This window comes from Myodes glareolus, chromosome 10 (genome assembly GCF_982192425.1).
Source record: "Myodes glareolus chromosome 10, mMyoGla1.1, whole genome shotgun sequence".
NCBI classification, from domain to species: domain Eukaryota; kingdom Metazoa; phylum Chordata; class Mammalia; order Rodentia; family Cricetidae; genus Myodes; species Myodes glareolus.
This window is the reverse complement of record NC_142035.1, coordinates 52,294,373-52,315,026: the sequence shown is the minus strand read 5'-3', so window position 1 is coordinate 52,315,026 and position 20,654 is coordinate 52,294,373. Positions and strand designations below refer to the sequence as shown.

Here is a 20,654-nt window from a genome sequence, read left to right as displayed (position 1 = left end):
GATTCTATTTCATTTCTAGAGTTTTGCTGGGCCTTTACACATGGCATTGCCCTGAGAGCAAAAGCAACACCCACACACACAGCTGAGGGTATTTAGAAGCATTTTTTTTTTTTAGCTCTGGAATGCATTGAGTCTTTAATGAGCATTTGTTGTTGCTAAGGAAACTCAGTTAAGAAAAATGATCCAATTTCAATTACACATATAATCAGCAGAAACAAAACACATCTTAATTTGGTGTCACAATAAGTCGGATTTTTTTTTTAATCAAGGGCTAGAAAATGAAGCTACGAGTCCAATTTGGGTGGATTTGTCAACTTGCACTATTGTTCCTGAGAAGGAGAATGCTACCTCAGACTCACAGACACAAAGAAAGCAAAAACAGTAGATAAACATAAGACCCCCGCCCTACCACAAAGACACTTGCTCAGCTATGCTCACAGAGGCTTTATTTATAATAGCCAAAAACTGAAAACAGCCTAGTGTCCTTCAACTGAAGAGTGGCTAAAGAGGATGTGACATTTACACAAGGGCGTATTTCTCAGTTATTTAAAAAATGACATCATGAAATTTGCCGGCAAGGCTGTAACTAGAAAAAAGTCAGCCTGAGTGAGACGACCCAAACCCAGAAAGAGAAATATGATATGTACTCACTTGTAAGTGGATATTTCGCTGTTAAATAAAGGATAATCGTGCTAAAACCCACAGACCCAGAGAGGCTAAGTAACAAGAAGGGTTCTGGTGGGACACATGGATCTCCTTAGAATGTGGAAATAGAATAAATTTTATGGATGGAATGGGGATGGTTGGGGATGGGAAAAGGAGGAATCCAGTCTGGAGGGAGGGTATGGGAGAAGAGAGTATGGGGCAAGACTACTGGAATAGGTGGGCACTTAAAAGGGCGATGTGGAAACCTAGTGCAGTGAAAACTTCCTGGAACCTATGAGGGTGACCCTAATGAGGAGCCTTAGTAATAGGGGATACAGAGCCTGAACCAGCCATCTTCTGGAACCTGGCTAGGCTCCCAGTGGCGGGTCTGAGACATCAACCAGCCTCAAAACCTATGACCCACAACCTACCTGTCTTTCCTGCAAAATGTGCTGGGGTAATGGTGGCTCAGAGCTTGTGGGAGGGTCTAACTTGAGGACCATGTTAAGCGAGGGAGACCATGCTGAACACTGCCTTATGGCCCAGAACCAGAAGTTAGATGGTCCAGAGACCTAGGGCAGAACTAAACACAGCTGATGGGGAGAAAAATCAATGAAACAATTCCTAATGATATTCTGCTATACTCATAGGTCAGTGCCTAGCCCAGACGTCACCAGAGAGGCTTCCTCTGGCAACTGATAGGAGCAGATGCAGAAAGCCACAGACAAACTCTAGGCTGAGATCAGAGAACCCTACAGAAGAGAGAGAGACAGGATTGTAGGAGCCAGAAGGAACAAGGGCACCGGGAGAACACAGCCCACAGAGTTAGGCTCATGGGGGCTCAGAGGAGTGAAGCAGCAATTGCCGAGCCTGCGTGGGTCTGCACTGTTTCCTCTATACACACACTGTGTTTGTTTACCTTGCGGTAATTGTGGAGCCCCTGACGGTGGGATAGGGGGTGCCTATGACTCTTTAACCTGCTCTTAGGGCCCTTTAACTCCTACTGGGTTGCCTGGTGTACCTTGATATGAGGGTTTGTGCCTAGTCTTACTGCATCTTAGGCCATGTTTGGCTGATATTCCTAGGAGGCCTGCTCTTTTCTGAAGGGAAATGGAGGAGCAGTGGATTTGAAGGAGGGGAAGCTGAAAAGAGTGGAGAAAGGGGAGACTGAGGTACAGATGTATTGCATGAGAGGAATAAACAAAAAGAAAGAAGACAATGACACCTTTTGCCATCCATCCATCCCTCCATCCCTCCATCCATCCTAGTCCCATTAAGCACCACCTTCAGACCCATCTGCCCTGGTGACAAACAGGTATGATTGCTCTCCAAGAAGACTTTCTCACAAGATCCTCTTGACATTTTCCAATAACAACCAATGTGAGCCGCAGAGTGCCTTCTTTCATATCGCTCTTTGGTTTTAAGGGCAGGTTATTACATAGACTAACAGACACATATGATGGGGCTAAAGAGAAAGAAACTGAGCAGTAGATGTGTAGATACCATCACATACTGAAGGCTTCAGCATCCTTAAGAATGAATTCAAGGTATCAGTGTTTCCCACACACTAGGACCACGTGGATAATACTCAGAGCACTGCTGTCTCTTATAGGACACCACATTCCGGGGTGAACTCAGAGTCAGCACTTGGCACTCAATAAGAACTCTGTGAGAACCTAGACAACAATGAGCAGCCTAAGAAAGAGATGCATGGATCTAATCTACATGGGAAGTAGAAAAAGACAAGACCTCCTGAGTAAATTGGAAGCATGGGGACCTTGGGGGAGGGTTGAAGGGGAGAGAAGAGGCAGGGAGGGGAGCAGAGAAAAATGTAGAGCTCAATAAAAACCAATAAAAAAAGAAATTAAAAAAATAAGAAGATCTCTGTGAACACCCACATCCATAGAGGACTACGCACTACACTGAAGTGACTCCAGGAAGGGACGGTGCAGAGACGGTCCTGGTTTACTCACTGTACCTGCAAAAAGAACCATTCCAAAGCACCAGCTGGTGTTCCTCAGGACACAGCCTCTCAGGATTATCTTCTGGTTGCTGAGAGTGTGCTTGCTGTCCTTCCAAGAGAGGACTCCAGAGAACTTGTCTAACTTGTTGTTAGGTGCCTCACAGACGACGGTCCCTGGAAAGGAAGCAAGCCTCTTTAGACTCCCTGCGAACTCGTTCCAGGAGCCCCTAGCATTACGTCACCACCCGGCTGCTGATGTGCAGTGTGCTGTCCTTCCCTTCTTGAAAGCATGCTGTTGCACATGCAGGATGTGTGCTGGGAGAAAATAAACTGCAACAAGAGAAGACGGAAATCCACCAAGCATTTTTAAGCAGGATTGTCTACACTGATCAACAAGAACAGAGTCCACGAGAGCAAAGGGATTTTTTTTTCCTTAAAAATAATATGAGCAAGGTGGTCAAGACCATGACGGGGACACCCACAGAAACCCTGAGCTAGTGGGAGCTCACTGACTCCAGACTGACAGTGAGGGAACCTGAATAGGACCAAATCAGGCCCTCTGAATGTGGGGGAGAGTTGTGTGGCTTGAGCAGTCTGTGGGGTCACTGGCAGTGAGACCTAGAGCATGACCTGACTTTTTGGAGCCCATTCTCTATGGAGGGATACCTTGCTAAGTCTAGATACAGGGTCGAGGACTAGGTCATGCCTCAAAGTGATGCACCAGACTTTGTTGACTCCCAGCAGGAAGGCTTACCTTCTCTGAGAAGTGGATGGGGGTGGGGGGGGGTAAGGTGGGGGAGGAGCTGGAGGGAGTGGGAGAAGGGGAAGGTGTGGGAACTGGGATTGGTATGTAAAATGGGAAAACGACTGTTTTAAAAATAAATAAATAAGTAAATAGAAGGAAAAAAACAAAAAACATTTAAAAGTACCTACTTTTATTCTTAGAGTATATTAAAACGACTTTTTACAACTATAAAATGATAAACTTCACATTTCTCTTCTTGCTTACTGTAAACTGCCACATGAGTTAAGATGCCACAATTTTGGTTTCATAACAAAAGTTAATCAGTTTTCTATATCCATAGTAAAGATTTGGGGTCCTGTATAGCACACCCCAAAGAAACCTGAGCTTTGCTTGCCCTGTGTGCTGAGATTTCTTCCAGGTGCCTGTGACTCGAGCCTTGATTTGACTCAAAGGCAGCTCATAGATCGCTCTAATTCGCCAGAAAACGGTCCTAGCTTTTTGGTATTTTGGGTTGTTTTGGTTTATTTTTAGTTCCAAGTAAGTAAGGGCCTGCTCCTTCCAAATCAACAAAATCGACTCATTCCATTATTTCAAGCAGAACATGCATACTCAGGGTGAGAGCTTTCTAGATAGAAAGAGAAAACAGAAATGGTTTTTATGGACACTTCACAAGATGTAACTATCAGATTCATGTACATCCACACTACAGACAAATGTGCTTCGCTTTTAGAAGTAATGAGTAGAAAGACATGAGAGAACAGAGTGAGCACTGGAGAAAGAAGGGAAGGAAGAAGGAAAAAAGACAAGGGAAGGATAAAAAGGGAGGATGGAGCAGAAACATCTGGGCCCAGGTCAGAGTCAGAAGTAAGATTGGCATTTTACAAGGTTACTGTCTTAGAAGCAACAAGTACCTTTTAAAACCAGAAGCCTAAAAAAGCAGTTTGGAAAAATAAAGGCAGGGGGTAATGTTCAACACTGGGTAGGGAGACCAGCTACATCAGGAGTTCTAGACAGTGCTATCTTCTATACGGCGCTATCTTGGTCACTATTTTATTGCTGTACTGAAAACTCAATACCAAATAAATAAATAAAATGTGGTTTGGCTCTTTGGCTCACAGGTTTGGAGATCTCTGGTTAAAATCGATTGGTCCAGATACTTTCAGTCTGTGGTGACACAGGATAGTAGGAGTGTGTGAAAGCGATTCGCTTCTACAGTCCCCTTCAAGGGCACACCGCCAACGACTTGATCTTCCCTCTTGGCCGCACATCTTAAAGTGCTACCATCACACAGCAACACTGAGCCGGGCATCTTCATCTAAGACTTAAGATCTAAAGCATAGTGGAGAGAGGGGTCCCATCCTCTGTCTAAGCCACCTTCTGATGCTGAAGAGATTGCTTGCAAGGGCTTCGTCCCTTCCTAGAATGCTGGTTTCCTTTCCAAACAGTAGGTGCAGTTGCAGCTGGGAATCCTGTAGCCTGAAAACTTGACCAGCCAGGCTGCTCATATTTTAAAATCAAAATGAAACCTCTCTCTAACCTCTCCTTACCACTTCCTAATTAGTAAAAAAGGAAAAAAAAAACTCTATTTGGTCATTCTATGGGCCTTCCCAGACAGCCAGTGCTAAATGGCAGCCTGGCAGCCTGGGTTTCACTGAGACAACAACCTTGTGCAGGTTGGTTCTTAGACCAAGTATCTAAATTGTAGTTAGCTCTCATGATAGTTTATTTGTTTATTAAAAAGTAACTAAAACAACTTTCAACTGGCTCAGGTTCTTTTGAAAACTACATTGTGGGACCAGAGCTTTCTAAAAATTATCAGATTTTGGTGATCATCTTTTCCTTGAATAATAATTTTCTTTTCTGAGTTTCACATAACCTTGAATTGAGTGGGTCTCACCAGCAAAATCTGCACAAATAACCGGCTGATAGAACCCTCAAAATTCATTCCGATTTCTTCACCTAAGACTCAATTTCCCAAACTTCAAATATGGCCACTATTCAAAAAAAAATGTGATTTGGGCAAAAACAGCATGATACATAGTTCCTTGTCAATAACAATTTAAAAAGCAGTTTATTTGATGAAAATTCATCATCATAAACAAAGGCTGACAAGTACGTAAATTTAACCTTGAACGTTTTGGCTCACTATGCTCAGCAAGAAGACATGCCCATATTCGGCCTCTTGTTGAGGGAGCCTTTCTGCCAGGGACCATAGAGCCAAGTTCTATATGAGCTCCTGGAGGCCGAACCCAGCACAGCTTCCTAGGAGTGCAGTCCCGGCAGTCCAAGGGTCCCATCACAGCAAAACATTGGGAACAAAGCCAAACCATTTTTTAACTGATAAAAATGCTGGTTCCCCTGTCTTAGTTCCATTGGCTCTTTAAAACATGAATATTCCCATTTCTCTTTCACGCTTTCCAAAGGGACTACCAGCTTCCTTTGTGGGAAACACTGCACTCATCCCTATGTGCTCCCACATTGTCTACAAAATAAAATCCTATATCACATGCACTCACTCATAGGTGGTTTTTAATAGTAAGACAAAGAAAAGCAGCCTACAAATCACAATCCCAGAGAACCTAGTCAACAATGAGGACCCTAAGTGAGACATACACAGATCTCATCTACACGGGAAGTAGAAAAAGACAAGATCTCCTGAGTAAATTGGGAGCATGGAGACCTTGAGGGAAGGTTGAAGGGGAGAAGAGAGACAGGGAGGGGAGCATAGAAAAATGTAGAGCTCAATAAAAATCAATAAATTTTTTTAAAAAGGAAAAAAAGATAAAATAAATCATTTTTAAAAGAAAAAATCCTAAAAATATTTGTTGGAGACATAGTTGGGGAAAATGGTTTCAAGAAGGGATTGTGGGGTTGGACCAATAAATCAGAGGCTAAGAGCACTTGCTGCTCTTGCAGAGGACCCATGTTCATTCCCTGCCCTCTCACTGCTGCTCTGACTCCAGTTTCAGAGTATTTAATGACTTCTGCATCCAAGGGCACCAGGTACGTGCATGGTACTCCTATATACATCCAGGTAAAACACTCAAGCACATAATTTTCTTCCAAAAGAAAAGAGGTTGAGAGATGGCATAGGTATTATAGCAAATCTATGATAAATGAAAAGGTAGGTATGTTTTGAGAGGAATCATGAAAATGGAGACTTGTATACCAAATATTTTCGTATGACCTAACTGTAATAGAAGTCAGAGAGAATGATGAAAACAGGCACATCAGAAATAAGCAAAACTATTTCCCACAGTGTAAGAATCAAAAGAGGCTCTCTTGGGCCCTTCTTTCTTCCCTCTATTTCTACTAGAGGAGGAGAAGGTAAATGGCTGGAAAGGATAAGAAAACCATTTTGGGGAAAACAGAATCATTTCTCACATGATCACCTCGTTGGAAAAGATACAACTTGGGGATAAATCATCTCAATGATTAAGTGTATGCATAGTCAAGGTAGTTAATCTCATTTCCCCCTCTGGAGAGAAAAGGCAAGAAAACACTTAGAAGTTTGTCCATTTTATACTGATAGAGAAATACCTACACTGAACAAACTCTACAAGTTCTCATTTTGAACTTTCCTTGGCATTTTAAATTCTAAATTCAGCCTGCTGGATTATTGGTCAACTACTAATTTGGTGAGTTTCTCAGACTATTTACTCAAAGAGAAAATAAGTTAACAATGAAAATTTTTAGAACACAATATCCCATGATTTTTCCAAAACTAACTAGCTTTAGTTTCTTTCTGCACATTATTAGTGATATTTCTTCATTGTCCACACTGTGACTCTTCCATAGGACGGGCTGTGCTTTGGATGAGGCACCATTACTGCTGGTCAAGAATTTCACCAGTCAAGAACTTCTCGATGTTTAGGCAGTTGCCCAACTACTGCTGTGCTGCCTACTGAGATGACAGTCTCTTTCCTTAGAGAGCAAAAAGATGTCATCTTCATAATTTCTAAAGCCAAGTGATTCTACTTGAGTTTTTGGAAGCCAAGCCCCAGCATAACCTTCTCCATACTGAGATGTCAGCACCCCAATATTAGTGTCACAATGGCCATATTAGCACCACCAGTCAAAGAGAAATGATTCTTCCTTCATGTCTTTGAATGGAATCCCATGTATCAGGTGTGCTGTGTTGATCTGTGCTTCCATCCATTTGAGTGGAAGAGTTGTCTGGCAAATTCTGTAAAGAAACAAGGTGCTAATCGAGCCCATTTATTTATTTACTAGCTTATTTATTTTCACCAAGAAGAGAAGTAATTTTTCTTTAATTACACACATGCTATTCTTTAGGAAACGACCACAAAGTGCACAAAGATTCCTAACTAAAGAGTCAACCCTTCTCTGGTTCAGATGGGCATGAACAGTCACACAAACTATGTAAACATGTCACTAGTTGCAAAATACAGACCACAGTCCAGTCAGTAACAATATACAAATGGTTCTTGAACACATTTGAACACATGTGTATTAGGGAATTTCCCCAATGTGTAAAAATATCTAGCTTACAAATGTGCAATTGACAAAGGTTTCCAGGTGTTTATCTATAAATGTTGTTTGATTCCCATAAGACTTAACATGAGAAGCTTCATCAAACTCAATTTATTTTTGTATTTATTATATTAGATCAAGTTATTTATTTTTCTTATAAAGTTTGACTACACATAGTGTTTTCAGATACTTGAAAAAATATTTATTTGTATGGGAACTCTTCAAATAAACAGATTCACCTACTGAAAGCTGCTCTTGTATGTATATATGTGTGTATGTATGTGTGCATGTATGCTATATGTGAGTATGTATATATGTGTGTATTGTATGTGCATGGATGTGTATATGTATGTGTGTTTGTATGTATATATGTGTATGCACACATGTATGTATGTGTGCATGCATTCATATATATATGTATGCATATACATGCGCATGTATAAGAAAGAACCTGCCTCGTATGTGGGTCTTGTCTGTTTAAACTCCCCAAAGCTGGTCAGAACATTATCAAAAGTAGGTAACATCCTTAATGGAAGCTAAAAGATGGAACGTTTGGTTTTGATTTCCATAATATATAGGGAAGTCTTTCTGGTCACCAGAAGAAGCCCTGAAATTTATTGATTTCTCTTTTATATTCATGTTTGACTTTGGCCATTGCATACCTGTATGCAAGGAACTGTGATTATACTCACACCCCATTGCCTTCTCTCATTCCTCTGCTCCTCCTGACCTCTTCCTGCTTAGCCCCCTTCACACTGCTGTTTTCCCTTTCTGCATGCCTGTGGGTCTTGTTCCGGGAATCTGTTCGTGTTTGCAACACCAGGTCATTTCCAAAAGGAAGTATTTCACAGCACGGCTCCCCAGTCTCTGACTCTCCCAGTCTCTCCACCTTCTCTTCTGCAGTGCTGCTGGGACTTGAAGGTGGGGACACAGGTGTCCTGTTTGGGGCTGAGTCACTTATCCTCAGCACTCTGGTCAGCTGAGTCCCAGTTTTGACAGTCACCTGCTGCTAGGAGAGACTGAGGGTTGCAGGAGTCTCCTCATGGAGGCTCCTTATGGGCTTAAGCAAATATCCACAAGGCAGATTAACTACATGTCCAGTTTACTAAAGCTTCAGCATCAGGTGCACTCTCGAGTCAGTGACCTGCCTAACTTTTAGCCGGTTTTACAGCATCCACTGTGGATTCCTTCTTATGGAGCAGATCTCAAATGCAGTCAAAAGTGATTGGTAACCCCAGAATACCCTCATACCAGCTGGCATGTGTTTCTGGGCAGGTAAGTGTTTTGCACATGTAATCTACAGCTGGGCAAGATCACTGGTGATATTTCTTCCCCAACATGCTACACAACACCTTCCAGCACCTTCTAGCACTATGAACATGAGTCAGAGGAAGAAGCTTCCTGCTCACTTCCAGCTTCATTTTTCTATGTTTTATAAACAAATCTACGAGGTGCCTTTAGCACGAGGGTTTTACTGTCTTATTCTGGTTGGCAACCAAGAGTGACAGCAATGGTCTGAGTTATTTGGGAGACTTCTGGGTACTCCCTGACTAAGAATCCATTCTCTCTGTTTGGATAATCCAGTTCTTCTGTCCCTCAGGCCCTGCTGTTCCTCTGCCCTCCAGATACCTTAGCAAGACTTTCCCTGACTCTCTCTTTCTCTTGTAGAATCCTTCATTTCCAGCTTAATTTCATTTTGGTTTTCTTTTTCAGCAATTCTGCTTCTTCCTTGAATTTTATCTCATATCCTGAGCTGACTTCCTAAATTCAATACATATTTATGTGGATGCTTTTGGAATTCATTCAGTAATTTATAACAGTTTTCTTTAAATTCCTACAAGAATTTAATCCGTGCCCTTTGTGAATTCTTAGAACATAATTTTTTCAATAATTTTTCTGGAGTTTTGTCTAAACAGCTTCCATTTGGGACCGTGTGTGTGTGTGTGTGTGTGTGTGTGTGTGTGTGTGTGTGCTCATATGTGTGCAGATGCGTGTTTATGTAAGAATGTGAAGGTCGGAGACTGCTCCAACTTGTATACTGTTAAGGCAGAGGCCCTTGCTGAACCCAGGGCTCACCATTTCAGTTGCTCTGATCAGCCAACTTGCTCCCAGAATGCCTTGTCTTGGTCTCTCGCATGCTGGGATTACAGAGGGCCACCATCCCCCATCTAGATTTTATGTCTAGATTTTATCTAGATTTTATGGGACCTAACCCCCAGCAGTGTTTGTGCAGCAAGCACTCTACCCATTGAGCAATCTCCCCATTCTAATCTTGGTGTTTTATATTGGCTTACACACCTTTCATTAGCTGTAGCTGTTGGCATGGGTTTCAGATGCACCTACCTTGAGCGGATGTTTGAATCTCTCCTTGCTGTTCCTGGGGTTTGACTGGTTCTGGATCAGTTAGTTGAGGTTTTAAGTTCAATTGGGGTTACTCGGTCCTGATTTGAATGTGAGGGAACTGAGGTGATCCTAGCTAGGCTAAGTTATACTGTGACTTCTGACTTCAACAGTAGTCATTTGCTTGAGTTAGCAGAGAGGGGGTGGAGGGGCTAGGCCTGAAGATAGTAGGGTTAGGGGACAAGAGACAACAGGGATCTGGTCTCTGACCTGAGTAGTTGACAGGAACTCTGCACAAATCCTGAGATAGCAGGGTTAGGATGCCAATGGAGAGAGAGGGTATGGCCTCTGACCTGAGGAGACAGGAGCTCCATGTGGGTCCTGCAACACTGGAGATTGAAGCCCCACAGGGCTGTAGAGGTGTGGCCTCTCACCTGGGGGAAATGCCGTTCTGTGAAAATCCTAAGATGCCAGGATTAGATATGGCAAGCATGGTAGTCAAGGTGGTCATATCAGGCACCCCTCAACCAATAGCCACATTTGTTACTGCCTAATTTGTTACAATAGCACCTGGGCTCATGAAATAAGACAAAATAAGTAGATAAAAGGTACAGTGTCTCCCATACCTCATGTTTATCCTTTGGTCAAGTTCCATGGCTACAAAATGGGGTCATCTGCCCCGCCCACATCAGAATGGACATGAGTAGGAAGTGACTTTTACTGTGTTCACAGCACTGAGATCTCAGGGTTGCTTGTAATGGCATCGTAGTCTAGGCTACCTGCATTAAAATCTGTGTAGTGGAAGGAAATAGTTCAAACAACCATTTCATGCTTTCTGGTGGTTAAGAAAACTAAAACTTTTAGATTTATAGCTCACTGTGACTGGCAGACACATAAAGGTGCAGCTTTGCCAGGGAAGAAGTGAATAATGGCAGAGTATATTTAGCCCTCTTAGGGCTCCATAAATAGTCAAACACAAGTATTTTAAGAAGTATTTTGATTCGTGAATACAATTTACTTTTCTTGGATTCACATAACAGTAACAATTCATTGAAAAAAAATTACTTGGTTAGAAAATTTGTAATTTGTTTTAATCTAATCAAAATATTTCTTGGGCTATTCAAAGTTTCCTGGCTACTCCTCTAAATTAAACCTTAATTTGGAAGAATATTTTTCTATAAACATTTATTATAGCAACAGTCATTTAAGAGAGATTAAAATATTAACATAATCCAGGCAGAATTTACAAGCAGATGCCAAGCACAAACCATATATATTCCGAAATGTGTGTTGGAGAGGATTCATATTATAAACTTGCCCAGCCTTTCACTCAAGGGGCATTGCCAAGACCCTTTATCTTCATTATCTCTCAGTAAACTCCAAAGAAAACATTTCGGAAGAGTAGACTTAAGTTCGTAAGACTCTTCAGTAAATCAAACCCACCTACGTGGGAATAGTGATCTCCAAAACCAAACTTGCAAGTGAGGAATGTTAAAGACAATTGAGGGGTGACAGGAAAGCCTCAGCCTCCCTAGCATGATAAGAAAACACTACCATTAGTGTCTCTTTCTCTTACTTTTAAAGGAATTCCTTTGTGGTCATGGAACCATAAAATGCAGCTATCTAGGGTGGCTGGCCTCTAGAAGCCTTCCGTGGTTCTTAAAGAAATAATGTTAGCACAAGATACAGGCAGAAACATGGAGAAGCAAGGACCTGCTGAGGAAGCGGGTCTGGGTTGAATGAAATGATGATGATGATGATGATGAGGAGGAGGAGGAGGAGGAGGAGGAGGAGGAGGAGGAGGAGGAGGAGGAAAGCGACGGCAATGATGAAGATGATGCTGAGAACATGGTCAAGAATTTAAGGCACCTGATGGCTGACTGTAACTTGGAGATTCTCATTGAACGTCTATGGGTTTCTAAACGGTATGCCATTATGCAAACTAAAGAAGCCTGGGTGGCAGGAGACCTGTCTTCACGAGTCATCATCTAAGCCCTGGTTTTGTTACAGAGCCATTGGATGAAAAGCCAGACCTAGGGCTGGAACTAAAATGCCAACCCGTTCACCCTCAGCAAGTCTGCACCAAGGTAGTCCGCTCCAGAAAGCATAGGGCCAGCAGAAGGGCACTGTGGGCAGAAGGGCATGAGATCCACAAAAGAAGGCCTGAGGATGAACTAGGTGGTGACTTATAAAGCCATGCTTGCCTTTAGCATGAGCGCATGAAGTGACAGCCATTAATGCCTGCAGAATTTTATGTTCTCCCACCAATAATGAGGGAGGACGAGGAGGAGAAATGCGAATGGAATCTCAGATAATTTGCTACTGTGCTGCCATCTGGCTTGTAGCTATTTTGTTCATTTAAAGCACTTACCATCAAACTTTGCGAGGCTGCTAATATCTGCTCCCAGTTCTGAGGTGACAGGCAGCGCCTGACGAACTTTTAGATTTGTTTCCCTGTTAAATGAAAGACATGACAGGAGTTTTTGTACGTTAACCGTAGAACAAATGATAAAAACCCAGGGACAGAAACTGGGGTTCAACCTGAAAACTAGAAAAACAAGGCAGTCAAGCTACTAGAGAAGTCTTACCGCTACCGAGGCTGGGTGACCAGAGACCAAGCAGCTAAGCCTCTCTCTCCTCCCATTTTATATTTCTTCTAGTGCTGAGACTAAAGGCATGGATCCCTAGTACTGGGATTAAAGGTACAGGCCACAAAAAATCTACACTTGTTCCTACACTGGTCTTGTATAGCCCAGGGTAGTCTTGAATTCACAGAGATCCATCTGTCTCTATCTCCAAAATCCTGGGATTAAAGGTGTGTGACATCATTACCTGACTTCTAGTGACTTTAGCTCTGTCTCTGTTCTTCGGGCAAGATTTATTTACTAAAATACAAATAATATATCATTGCACAGAACAATCCAACAACTTCTCACTAAAGCAAGTGTGTAGGGGCCAGCACACAAAATGTAAATGAGGAGACATACAGAGCCTGGTTTTGGGTGTCGCGCACACACACACACACACACACACACACACACCCCTCACATCACATCAGCACAACAAGTGGGAATCTAGGATTCTGGACCTGGCTTTCTACCCACAGCACACCTGTGTAACAGCACAGAGATCTGCTTTGCATTTATGTTCAAAAGAACACAGAACGGAAGAAATACGGTCTCGTCCGAACCTACTCACACATCCTATACGAGTTATAAAACACATTGGAACTAGGAACACCGTTGCCAAAGGGAGGCCAACATCACTCTAGCATCTGCTGTCTGCGGAGCTTTGTTTGCAAAAGACAGTCATGGCTACTTCTACAGTAGCTGAACTTTTTTAATGGGGAAAACTCTTGGTGTTGGATGACACAACCAACTTTTAATGGGGAAAACTCTTGGGTGTCGGATGGCACAACCAACACCCTGGGCAGATCACAGTGAACTGCTCTCCTCAACAGGACCACCCATCTAGTAGACAGCAGACTCTGCTGCTAGTGGCCAGCGGTGACCATATGGCCATCACTCCTGTCTTGTGTGAAAGCGAGTGCCACACCAGCTTCCCTGGAATTCTCCCCTCACTCCCTCTTCAGCAAACACTGGTCTGATTCCCGGGCAACCACGTGACCTTTAGGACTATCTGGTGTTGCTTGGCAACGTTCTCTGAAGAATCAGCCCCGTCATTGTATCTATTAATAAGTTGTTCCTTTTTGTTACTGAGTAGTATTCCACAATGTCCCATTAAGGAATGCATGTGCCCTAAGTATTCACAATATATTCACTACAGAGTTTTCATTCCTCTGAATAAAAATTCAGTTTGAATTCTCTGAGTTATGCGGTAATTTTATGTTTAGCTTTTAAGAAACTGACAAATTATTTTCCCCAAATGAGCATCGCAGTTTCCACCCCCTCCAGTAACATGAGGGGGGGTTCTGCTTCTTGCCGGCCGTGGAGCTGTCACGGTGCTGGCGTTAGTCCTGCTTATGGACCTGGGTAACAGAACATTGTGGCATTAACTTTTCTGTCACTAATGATGTTGAGTACCTTTTCGTGTGCTTGGGTAGACGCTTTGCCCAAGTGTCTACCAATGCCATTTGCCTGTTTTCTAACTAATGCTGCTTGCATTTTTAGTCTTAAAGTATTTGTATATCTTCAAGGTAATTCATGTGAAGCCCCTCTCTCTCTCTCTCTCTCTCTCTCTCTCTCTCTCTCTCTCTCTCTCTCTGTGTGTGTGTGTGTGTGTGTGTGTGTGTGTGTGTGTGTGTGTGTGTGTGTGTGTTGCTCCCTATCTCCACCCACTCACCCCCTGAAGAAACCAGTCCAGGGCCTTGTGCTGCCAGGGGAGTGCTCTAGCCCTGAGCTAAGTCTCCACTCTCCGTAACTCTTCTTATGTCGAATCTAACAATTCTTTGACTAGCCCAAATCTCAAAGTCTTTCTCCTACGTTTTTGCCTAAATTTCTTATAGTTTTATGCCTTACATTTGAATTCAATTTCCTTATGAGTTATAAGGCTATTCGAGTTTTCCATTCCATAGTGAGTGCATAGTCTGTGCTTTTTGAGGACTGATCTACTTCCTTTAAGTTGTCAAATGGACATGTATACAGCTATTTGTACTATGTCTTCATGAGCCAGTTGCCATTTTCGGGACGCTTTGTCCATTTTCCATTTGTTAATGATATTGCTAAGCTGTCTCATCTTTCCTTGCTCTTTGTCAACCTTGCTTGAGGTTTGTGGATGAATTGATATTTTCAGAGAACCAACCGGGTCCCATTGTTTCATTTTGTCCTGTTTTGTATGAGTTTTTTTTTTTCTTTGGGGAGGTTTTGCTTTTGACTTGGGGTTTATTTTGCTATTTTCTAGATTCTTGAGAAGGAGTGGACAGTTGATTGGAGGCCCATTCTCTTTTGGTGCATGAATGGCTTCAATGCTGGCCATGTTCCTCTTAGCACTGCGTTAGCTGTGCCTGAACCTGTCCTCTGGGTCACACGGGCTGAACTGCTCCAGTATCTCAACACTGCAACAACCTGACAGGCAGTGGCTAACACGGTGTGCCTCCTGCTGTCTGGTCGAGTCCTGTTCCCACTCTTTATCAGCTTGAGCAAGCTATCTACCTGGCCGTCTGATTCTCGGCTTCAATTCTGCAGTAGGTCTCATACAAGATCTCCATCGGAATTCCGAAACACCTGAGTCGCGCACCTACAGAGAGATCGTTCCTATACAAAGTGAGCAGCCGATGGTGTAAGCCGGACAATGGAAACCTCTGGAACTAAGGGCTCTGTAGCTGGACTCTCGAAGCCAGCGTCAAAGCTGCGTTCTGTCCATCTCTCTCCTCTCCGTGTGTCACTGGCCTTTGAAAGCCGTCTCAGTCTTTCTTCTCGGGAACCTTGATTCCCACCCTCTCACTTCCTTGGAAAATGAAATTAAAACAAACAACCCCCCAAAAAGGAACCTTGCTGAATAGTCCAAGGGTAAGATCATTCATGTTCGCATGTTTAGCATAGTGTTTATGCTAAAGGGACAAGTCAGTGTTTCCCAAATAAATTCAAGAGAAAAACTGTTTCAAAAATGACTGCCAAGTAAATAAATAGCAATGGACTTTACAATTTAGACTTTTGTGTGTCACAAGAACATAAAGAACAAGATTTGTCTTTCTTCTGAAGACGTTCAGGTTACACAGCAGCCATCCGGCTGCTCTGATTTAGTACTTACCCGTCGAGCTCAGCAGTTTCAACATAGCACAGACCGTGTGGCTCACTACTTGACAGGAGCAGCAAGTCGGCCTGGTTGAGAAACCATGACAGAGAGAACCTTAAGAATCAGGGTCGCTCAAAGGATGCACACTCATACCACAGGACCCTTGCTCAGCTATGCTCATTGCAGCGTTATTCATAATAGCCAGAACCTAAAAACAATCTAGATGCCCCTCAACTAAAGAATGGATAAAGAAAATGTGGCATATTTACACAATGGAGTACTATACAATGTGGGGGAGAGAACAATATCATCTTGAAATTTTCATGCAAATGGATGGAACTAGAAAAAAAAAACATCCTGACTGAGGCAGCCCAGACCCAGAAAGACAAACATAGTATGTACTCACTCATAAGTGGATATTAGATTAAAGCAAAGGCTAACCAGGCTAAAATCCCCTGCTTCAGAGAAGACAGTAACAAGGAAGACCCTAAGAGGGACACATGGATCGCCCAGGGATGGGGAATTAGACGAGATCTCCTGGGTAAACTGGGAGAAAGGAGGGGGGGGCAGTATAGGGGAAGGGAGGGGAGATGAGAGGGAACAGGATGGTTGAGGGGGGAGAGGGATGGAGTGGGAGAGCAATGAAAGAGAGATCTTGATAGAGAGAGACACCATAGGTTAGGGAGAAACCTGGTGCTAGGGAAACTCCCAGGAACCCACAAGGCTGACCCCAGTTAAGACTCCTAGCAATAGAGGAGAGGGTGCCTGAACTGGGCTTCCCCTGTAATCAGATTGGTGACGACCCCAACTACCATCATGGAGCCTTCACCCAGCAACTGACAGAACCAGATGCAGAGATCCACATTCAAGCACCAGGCCAAGCTCCGGGAATCCAATTGAAGAGAGGGAGGAGGAAATGCATGAGTAAGGGAGGTCAAGATCTCAAGATCATGAGGAAGAAATCTACAGAGAGGCTGAACCAAACTCATGGGAACTCAGGAACTCTAGACTGACAACTGTGGTGTCCCCATGAGCTAGAACTAGACCCTCCAGATGTGGGAGGCAGTGGTGAAACTTGGACTATCTGTGAGGCACCTGGCAGTAGGACCCAGATCTATCCCGGGTGCATAAACTAGCTTATTGGAGCCCATTTCCTATGGTGGGATGCCATGCTCAGCCTTAATGCAGGGGGGAAGGGGCTTGGTTCTGTCCCAACTTAATGTGCCAGGCTTTGTTGACTTCCCATGGGAGCCCTTACCCATTGGGAGGAGTGGATAGGAGGTGAACTGAGCGGGAGGCAAGAAGGGACGGGGGGAGGAGGAGTGGGAGGCAGAACTGAGGATAGAATGTAAAATGAAATTAAAAAAATAAATTTAAGAAAATAAAGAAGAATCAGAGTTGTTGAAACCTCTCCCTCCTGCATCACCCCTGGGCAGCCAGGGAGCCTCAGCGACTGTGAGAAGGGAGGCAGGCCCTCCCACCCCTTTGCCCCGACTGTCATGCCCATCATGGTAGGAGCAGGGCTCCAGGCGACATGCAAATTACTAGTGATTTACATTGCTGTTTTTGAAAGTCATATGTAAATTCTAATTTTCTGGATTTAATCATTTCTAATGAGAAGCAGAAATCTCTTTTCAATAAATAAGGTAATTAACGCTCCTTATGTGTTGGTATATGAACTGTTCGAAGCAGGGAAAGAGCAACGGAGGTGAGAGAGGGGCAGATGAAACAGAAGGAACAGCAGAGAAAAGAAAGGAAAGCAAACAAGAGCGGCATGGCAGCAAATGGGAGAAATGAGGACAACAGTAAAACGGGCAACAGGGAAACATGGCGCCCGTGCAGAGAGTGCAGAGGGTGGCCCGGAAAATGCCAACCGGATCACTCAGACGCTGCAAGGCTTGTATCTCCACAGTCCATTATGCTTTAGAAAAGACATCATTGTTCAGGACTAGAATTCTGACAAGTTGGGGAACTTTCTTCCTTGAATTTAAATTTTTTATTTTAAAATAAATGTAATTCTGGAGGGTTCATCTAAAAAGAACTGACTGGCTTAAGTTTCAGTTAGTTACGAAAGTTGTCACGAAACTTTAGCCTAATGATTTTCTACCTATGTCTGAATGATTAATAGTTCAAGTCTCGAAAAATCATTTTTTTCTTTTGAAAAGCATCGTAATTCCTTTATATCACAAGTCTTAGGTGTTAAGTTCAAAATCAATCTACTCATTTAATTATCTAGGTTATTTAAATTATCAGCTAACATTAGGGTGCGGAAAATGAGTGTAGCTTTGTCTGAATGAAGGCTCTGTGGCGGTTCCTTGAGGAACAAATGTGTTTGTGTCCTGGCGACTCCTCCCCAGCACTGGAGGAACGGCCACAGAAGCCAGTCAAGGCAGAAATTGCTTTAGGAACCCCTCAGTGTATCCCACGGAAACTTACACAGAGACTGTGCCCAACTGTAAGCCACTCTTGGGCCAAAGTTTACCTGATCCTGACCCCAGAAAGGAAATATCTGGACTGAGGGGCAGATTCATCTTGATCCTGAGTGACATATCTAAGTTTCAATAAGTTCCAGCAGAAGGCACGACAGCAAACACCCCTTGAGGCTGTGACTTTCCATCTTAGGAATAAAAGAATAATTTTAAATAAAGCTAAAATGCCCTAATTGTAATCATGTATTTACAATGCACAAATAAAGATGCCTTTGGTACCTGGTGCTACTTTGTTTCAAAACTCTGTATAGAAAATGCTACAATATTCAGGAACGCTTTTCTGGTAAACAAGGGTCAGCTCTCAGAACATGCGACCAAGGTACCACCGCCACCTGGTGGCCAAGTTCCTCAACCAGCTGACACCCTCCTTTCCAGAGACTGAGACACACCTAACCTACCTTAAGCCTCCCAGTCTCACTGTTCCTACTCTGTCTCCTGGATACCAACCTTCCTGCCTCTTCCTGTACCTTCTATTGTTGCCAGTGCCTGTGCTATCTCTTGCCTTCCTCTCCTTGCTCGCTCCCTCTACCCTTCCCCACTCCTAACAACTCCCTTGGAGGTGTCTTCAGTTACCATTAATGAGAGTGGTGGAGGGACGGGATTGACAGTGTCCCAAGGCAATCTTTCCAGGACACTCAGCAATAATCCCGAGAAGGAAAGGGCAAGAGAATTGCAGCAATAGCCTTGCTGGTCCTTGGCCATCCTTTTGTAACAGGTCGCAGCTGCTAGTGCAAGCAACAGGTGGTGAGGACACAGCAAAGACGTGGAACAGGAAGGGAAAGTGTAATTGTCCAAATCCCTAGGTGGACCAGGCAGGACTTCCGTTAACCCCTAGTCTTTTCTTTCATCAGTGATTGATGTAAGACTCAACAATGACTCCCACAAATGAAGCAACGTTTTCCAGTCCAAACACCTTTCCCCAGCTTCCATGGGCAAGAGAAAAACCCAAGCAGACACCTAACAGAAACCGAAAGGTAGTATTCCACCAGAAGAAACGAGAATAATCCACTGGATATCTTTGTGTCCTCAGAGCCAAAGGCATTGTCTCCAGGGTTCATCGGCCATAAATGTTTGTTGAATTAAAGAATAAGTGAAGAAAATATCAAGGAATATCAACCAACAATCATGAAATTCTTGAAGAACTTATGAAATACTCTCATAATTGAATCACTTCTTTCCCTCCCAAACTCTGTGAGAGAATAATTCTGCTCTTTATGTCTGGACAAGGAGCCTGTATAAGTCTTATCTCACCCAGCAGTGAAGGGGGAAAGGCCTCCCTTATAAGCAGCAATGAACTAAATTAACCCATGTGTAATCCGTGGCCATCAGAAGTCAGGAGACTCACATTGCCCAACTGAAGAACCAGAGGTTAGAATCTTGGCACCATCCTTGAAAATGCTCAAGTTAGAGGACTAGAAACAAAGTTGATCACAAGAGAAACACTCAGCTCCGGTGGCTGCTGGGCACTGGGACGACAGCTACGAGAAACAGAAATGTCTCCCTTTGCTTGGGGTGTCTGCTGTGTTTGTTGGCATTCATAACATTCTGGTGATCAGGTGTTGGGATGCCAGCTCCATAACAGAGGAAAAGATGCATTCATGGAACCAGTGTGAGCATGCACCACTTTGGGAGCACCCAGGATCTGCTAAACTGTAGAGTTCTTCATCTTTACCAACACGCACATTATCTTTACCGTCATGCACATTATCTTTAGTTTTGATACAAATGCAAAAAGCTCACAATTAATGCAGGAAGAGACAGTGCATGTGACTATAGGTAACATTTTAATTCAAACTTTAAATTTCAGATCCAGTTAGTACATGTTGAAAGCCATTCAATAGGCACTGGATGTGTCATTTTTGTTTAACTTTACTAACAGTCAAATTTTTCAACATGTTAAAAATCATTCAATATGTACTAGATTGTGGAGGCCCAAATATGTGAGCCTATTTCCACCTTGTCTAAAGGTCAGAGAGTTTCAGTTTGCTCAAAGTTTTCACCATTCCACTCTGACCAAAGGTCAGAGAGTTGGAACTTACTTCTGTTCCTTCAGCTGAGTGAATCTGGCCCACACTGTGCAAGCCATGAAGAGCAAGCCAGTAAGTGTCATTCCTCCATGACCTCTACTGCCCAGCTTGAGTTCCTGCCATGACCCCTTCGTGAGCTGTAAGTTGAAGTAAGCCCTTCCCTCCCCTAGTTGCATTTGGACGTGGTCTTTGTAACACCCAGAGAAACCAATGATAGAGGAGATGGGGGAGGGTACCTAACTGTCAGTATGTCTACA

At 43.3% G+C, this 20,654-nt stretch overlaps 1 protein-coding gene across 5 annotated transcripts in view; it reads right to left on the bottom strand.

Moving 5' to 3' along the window:
- Atp8b4 (ATPase phospholipid transporting 8B4 (putative)) overlaps window positions 1-20,654 on the bottom strand; it is a 171,662-nt gene that overhangs the window by 99,582 nt on the left and 51,426 nt on the right. For all 5 annotated transcript variants that reach the window (XM_048459636.3, XM_087911238.1, XM_048459634.3 and 2 more), the window contains exons 8-10: window positions 15,897-15,967; window positions 12,559-12,641; window positions 2,624-2,782 (exon numbers count right to left, since the gene is read on the bottom strand). In XM_048459636.3, coding sequence (XP_048315593.3) covers window positions 2,624-2,782; window positions 12,559-12,641; window positions 15,897-15,967 — 313 coding nt within the window. The remainder of the gene's footprint in view (window positions 1-2,623; window positions 2,783-12,558; window positions 12,642-15,896; window positions 15,968-20,654) is intronic.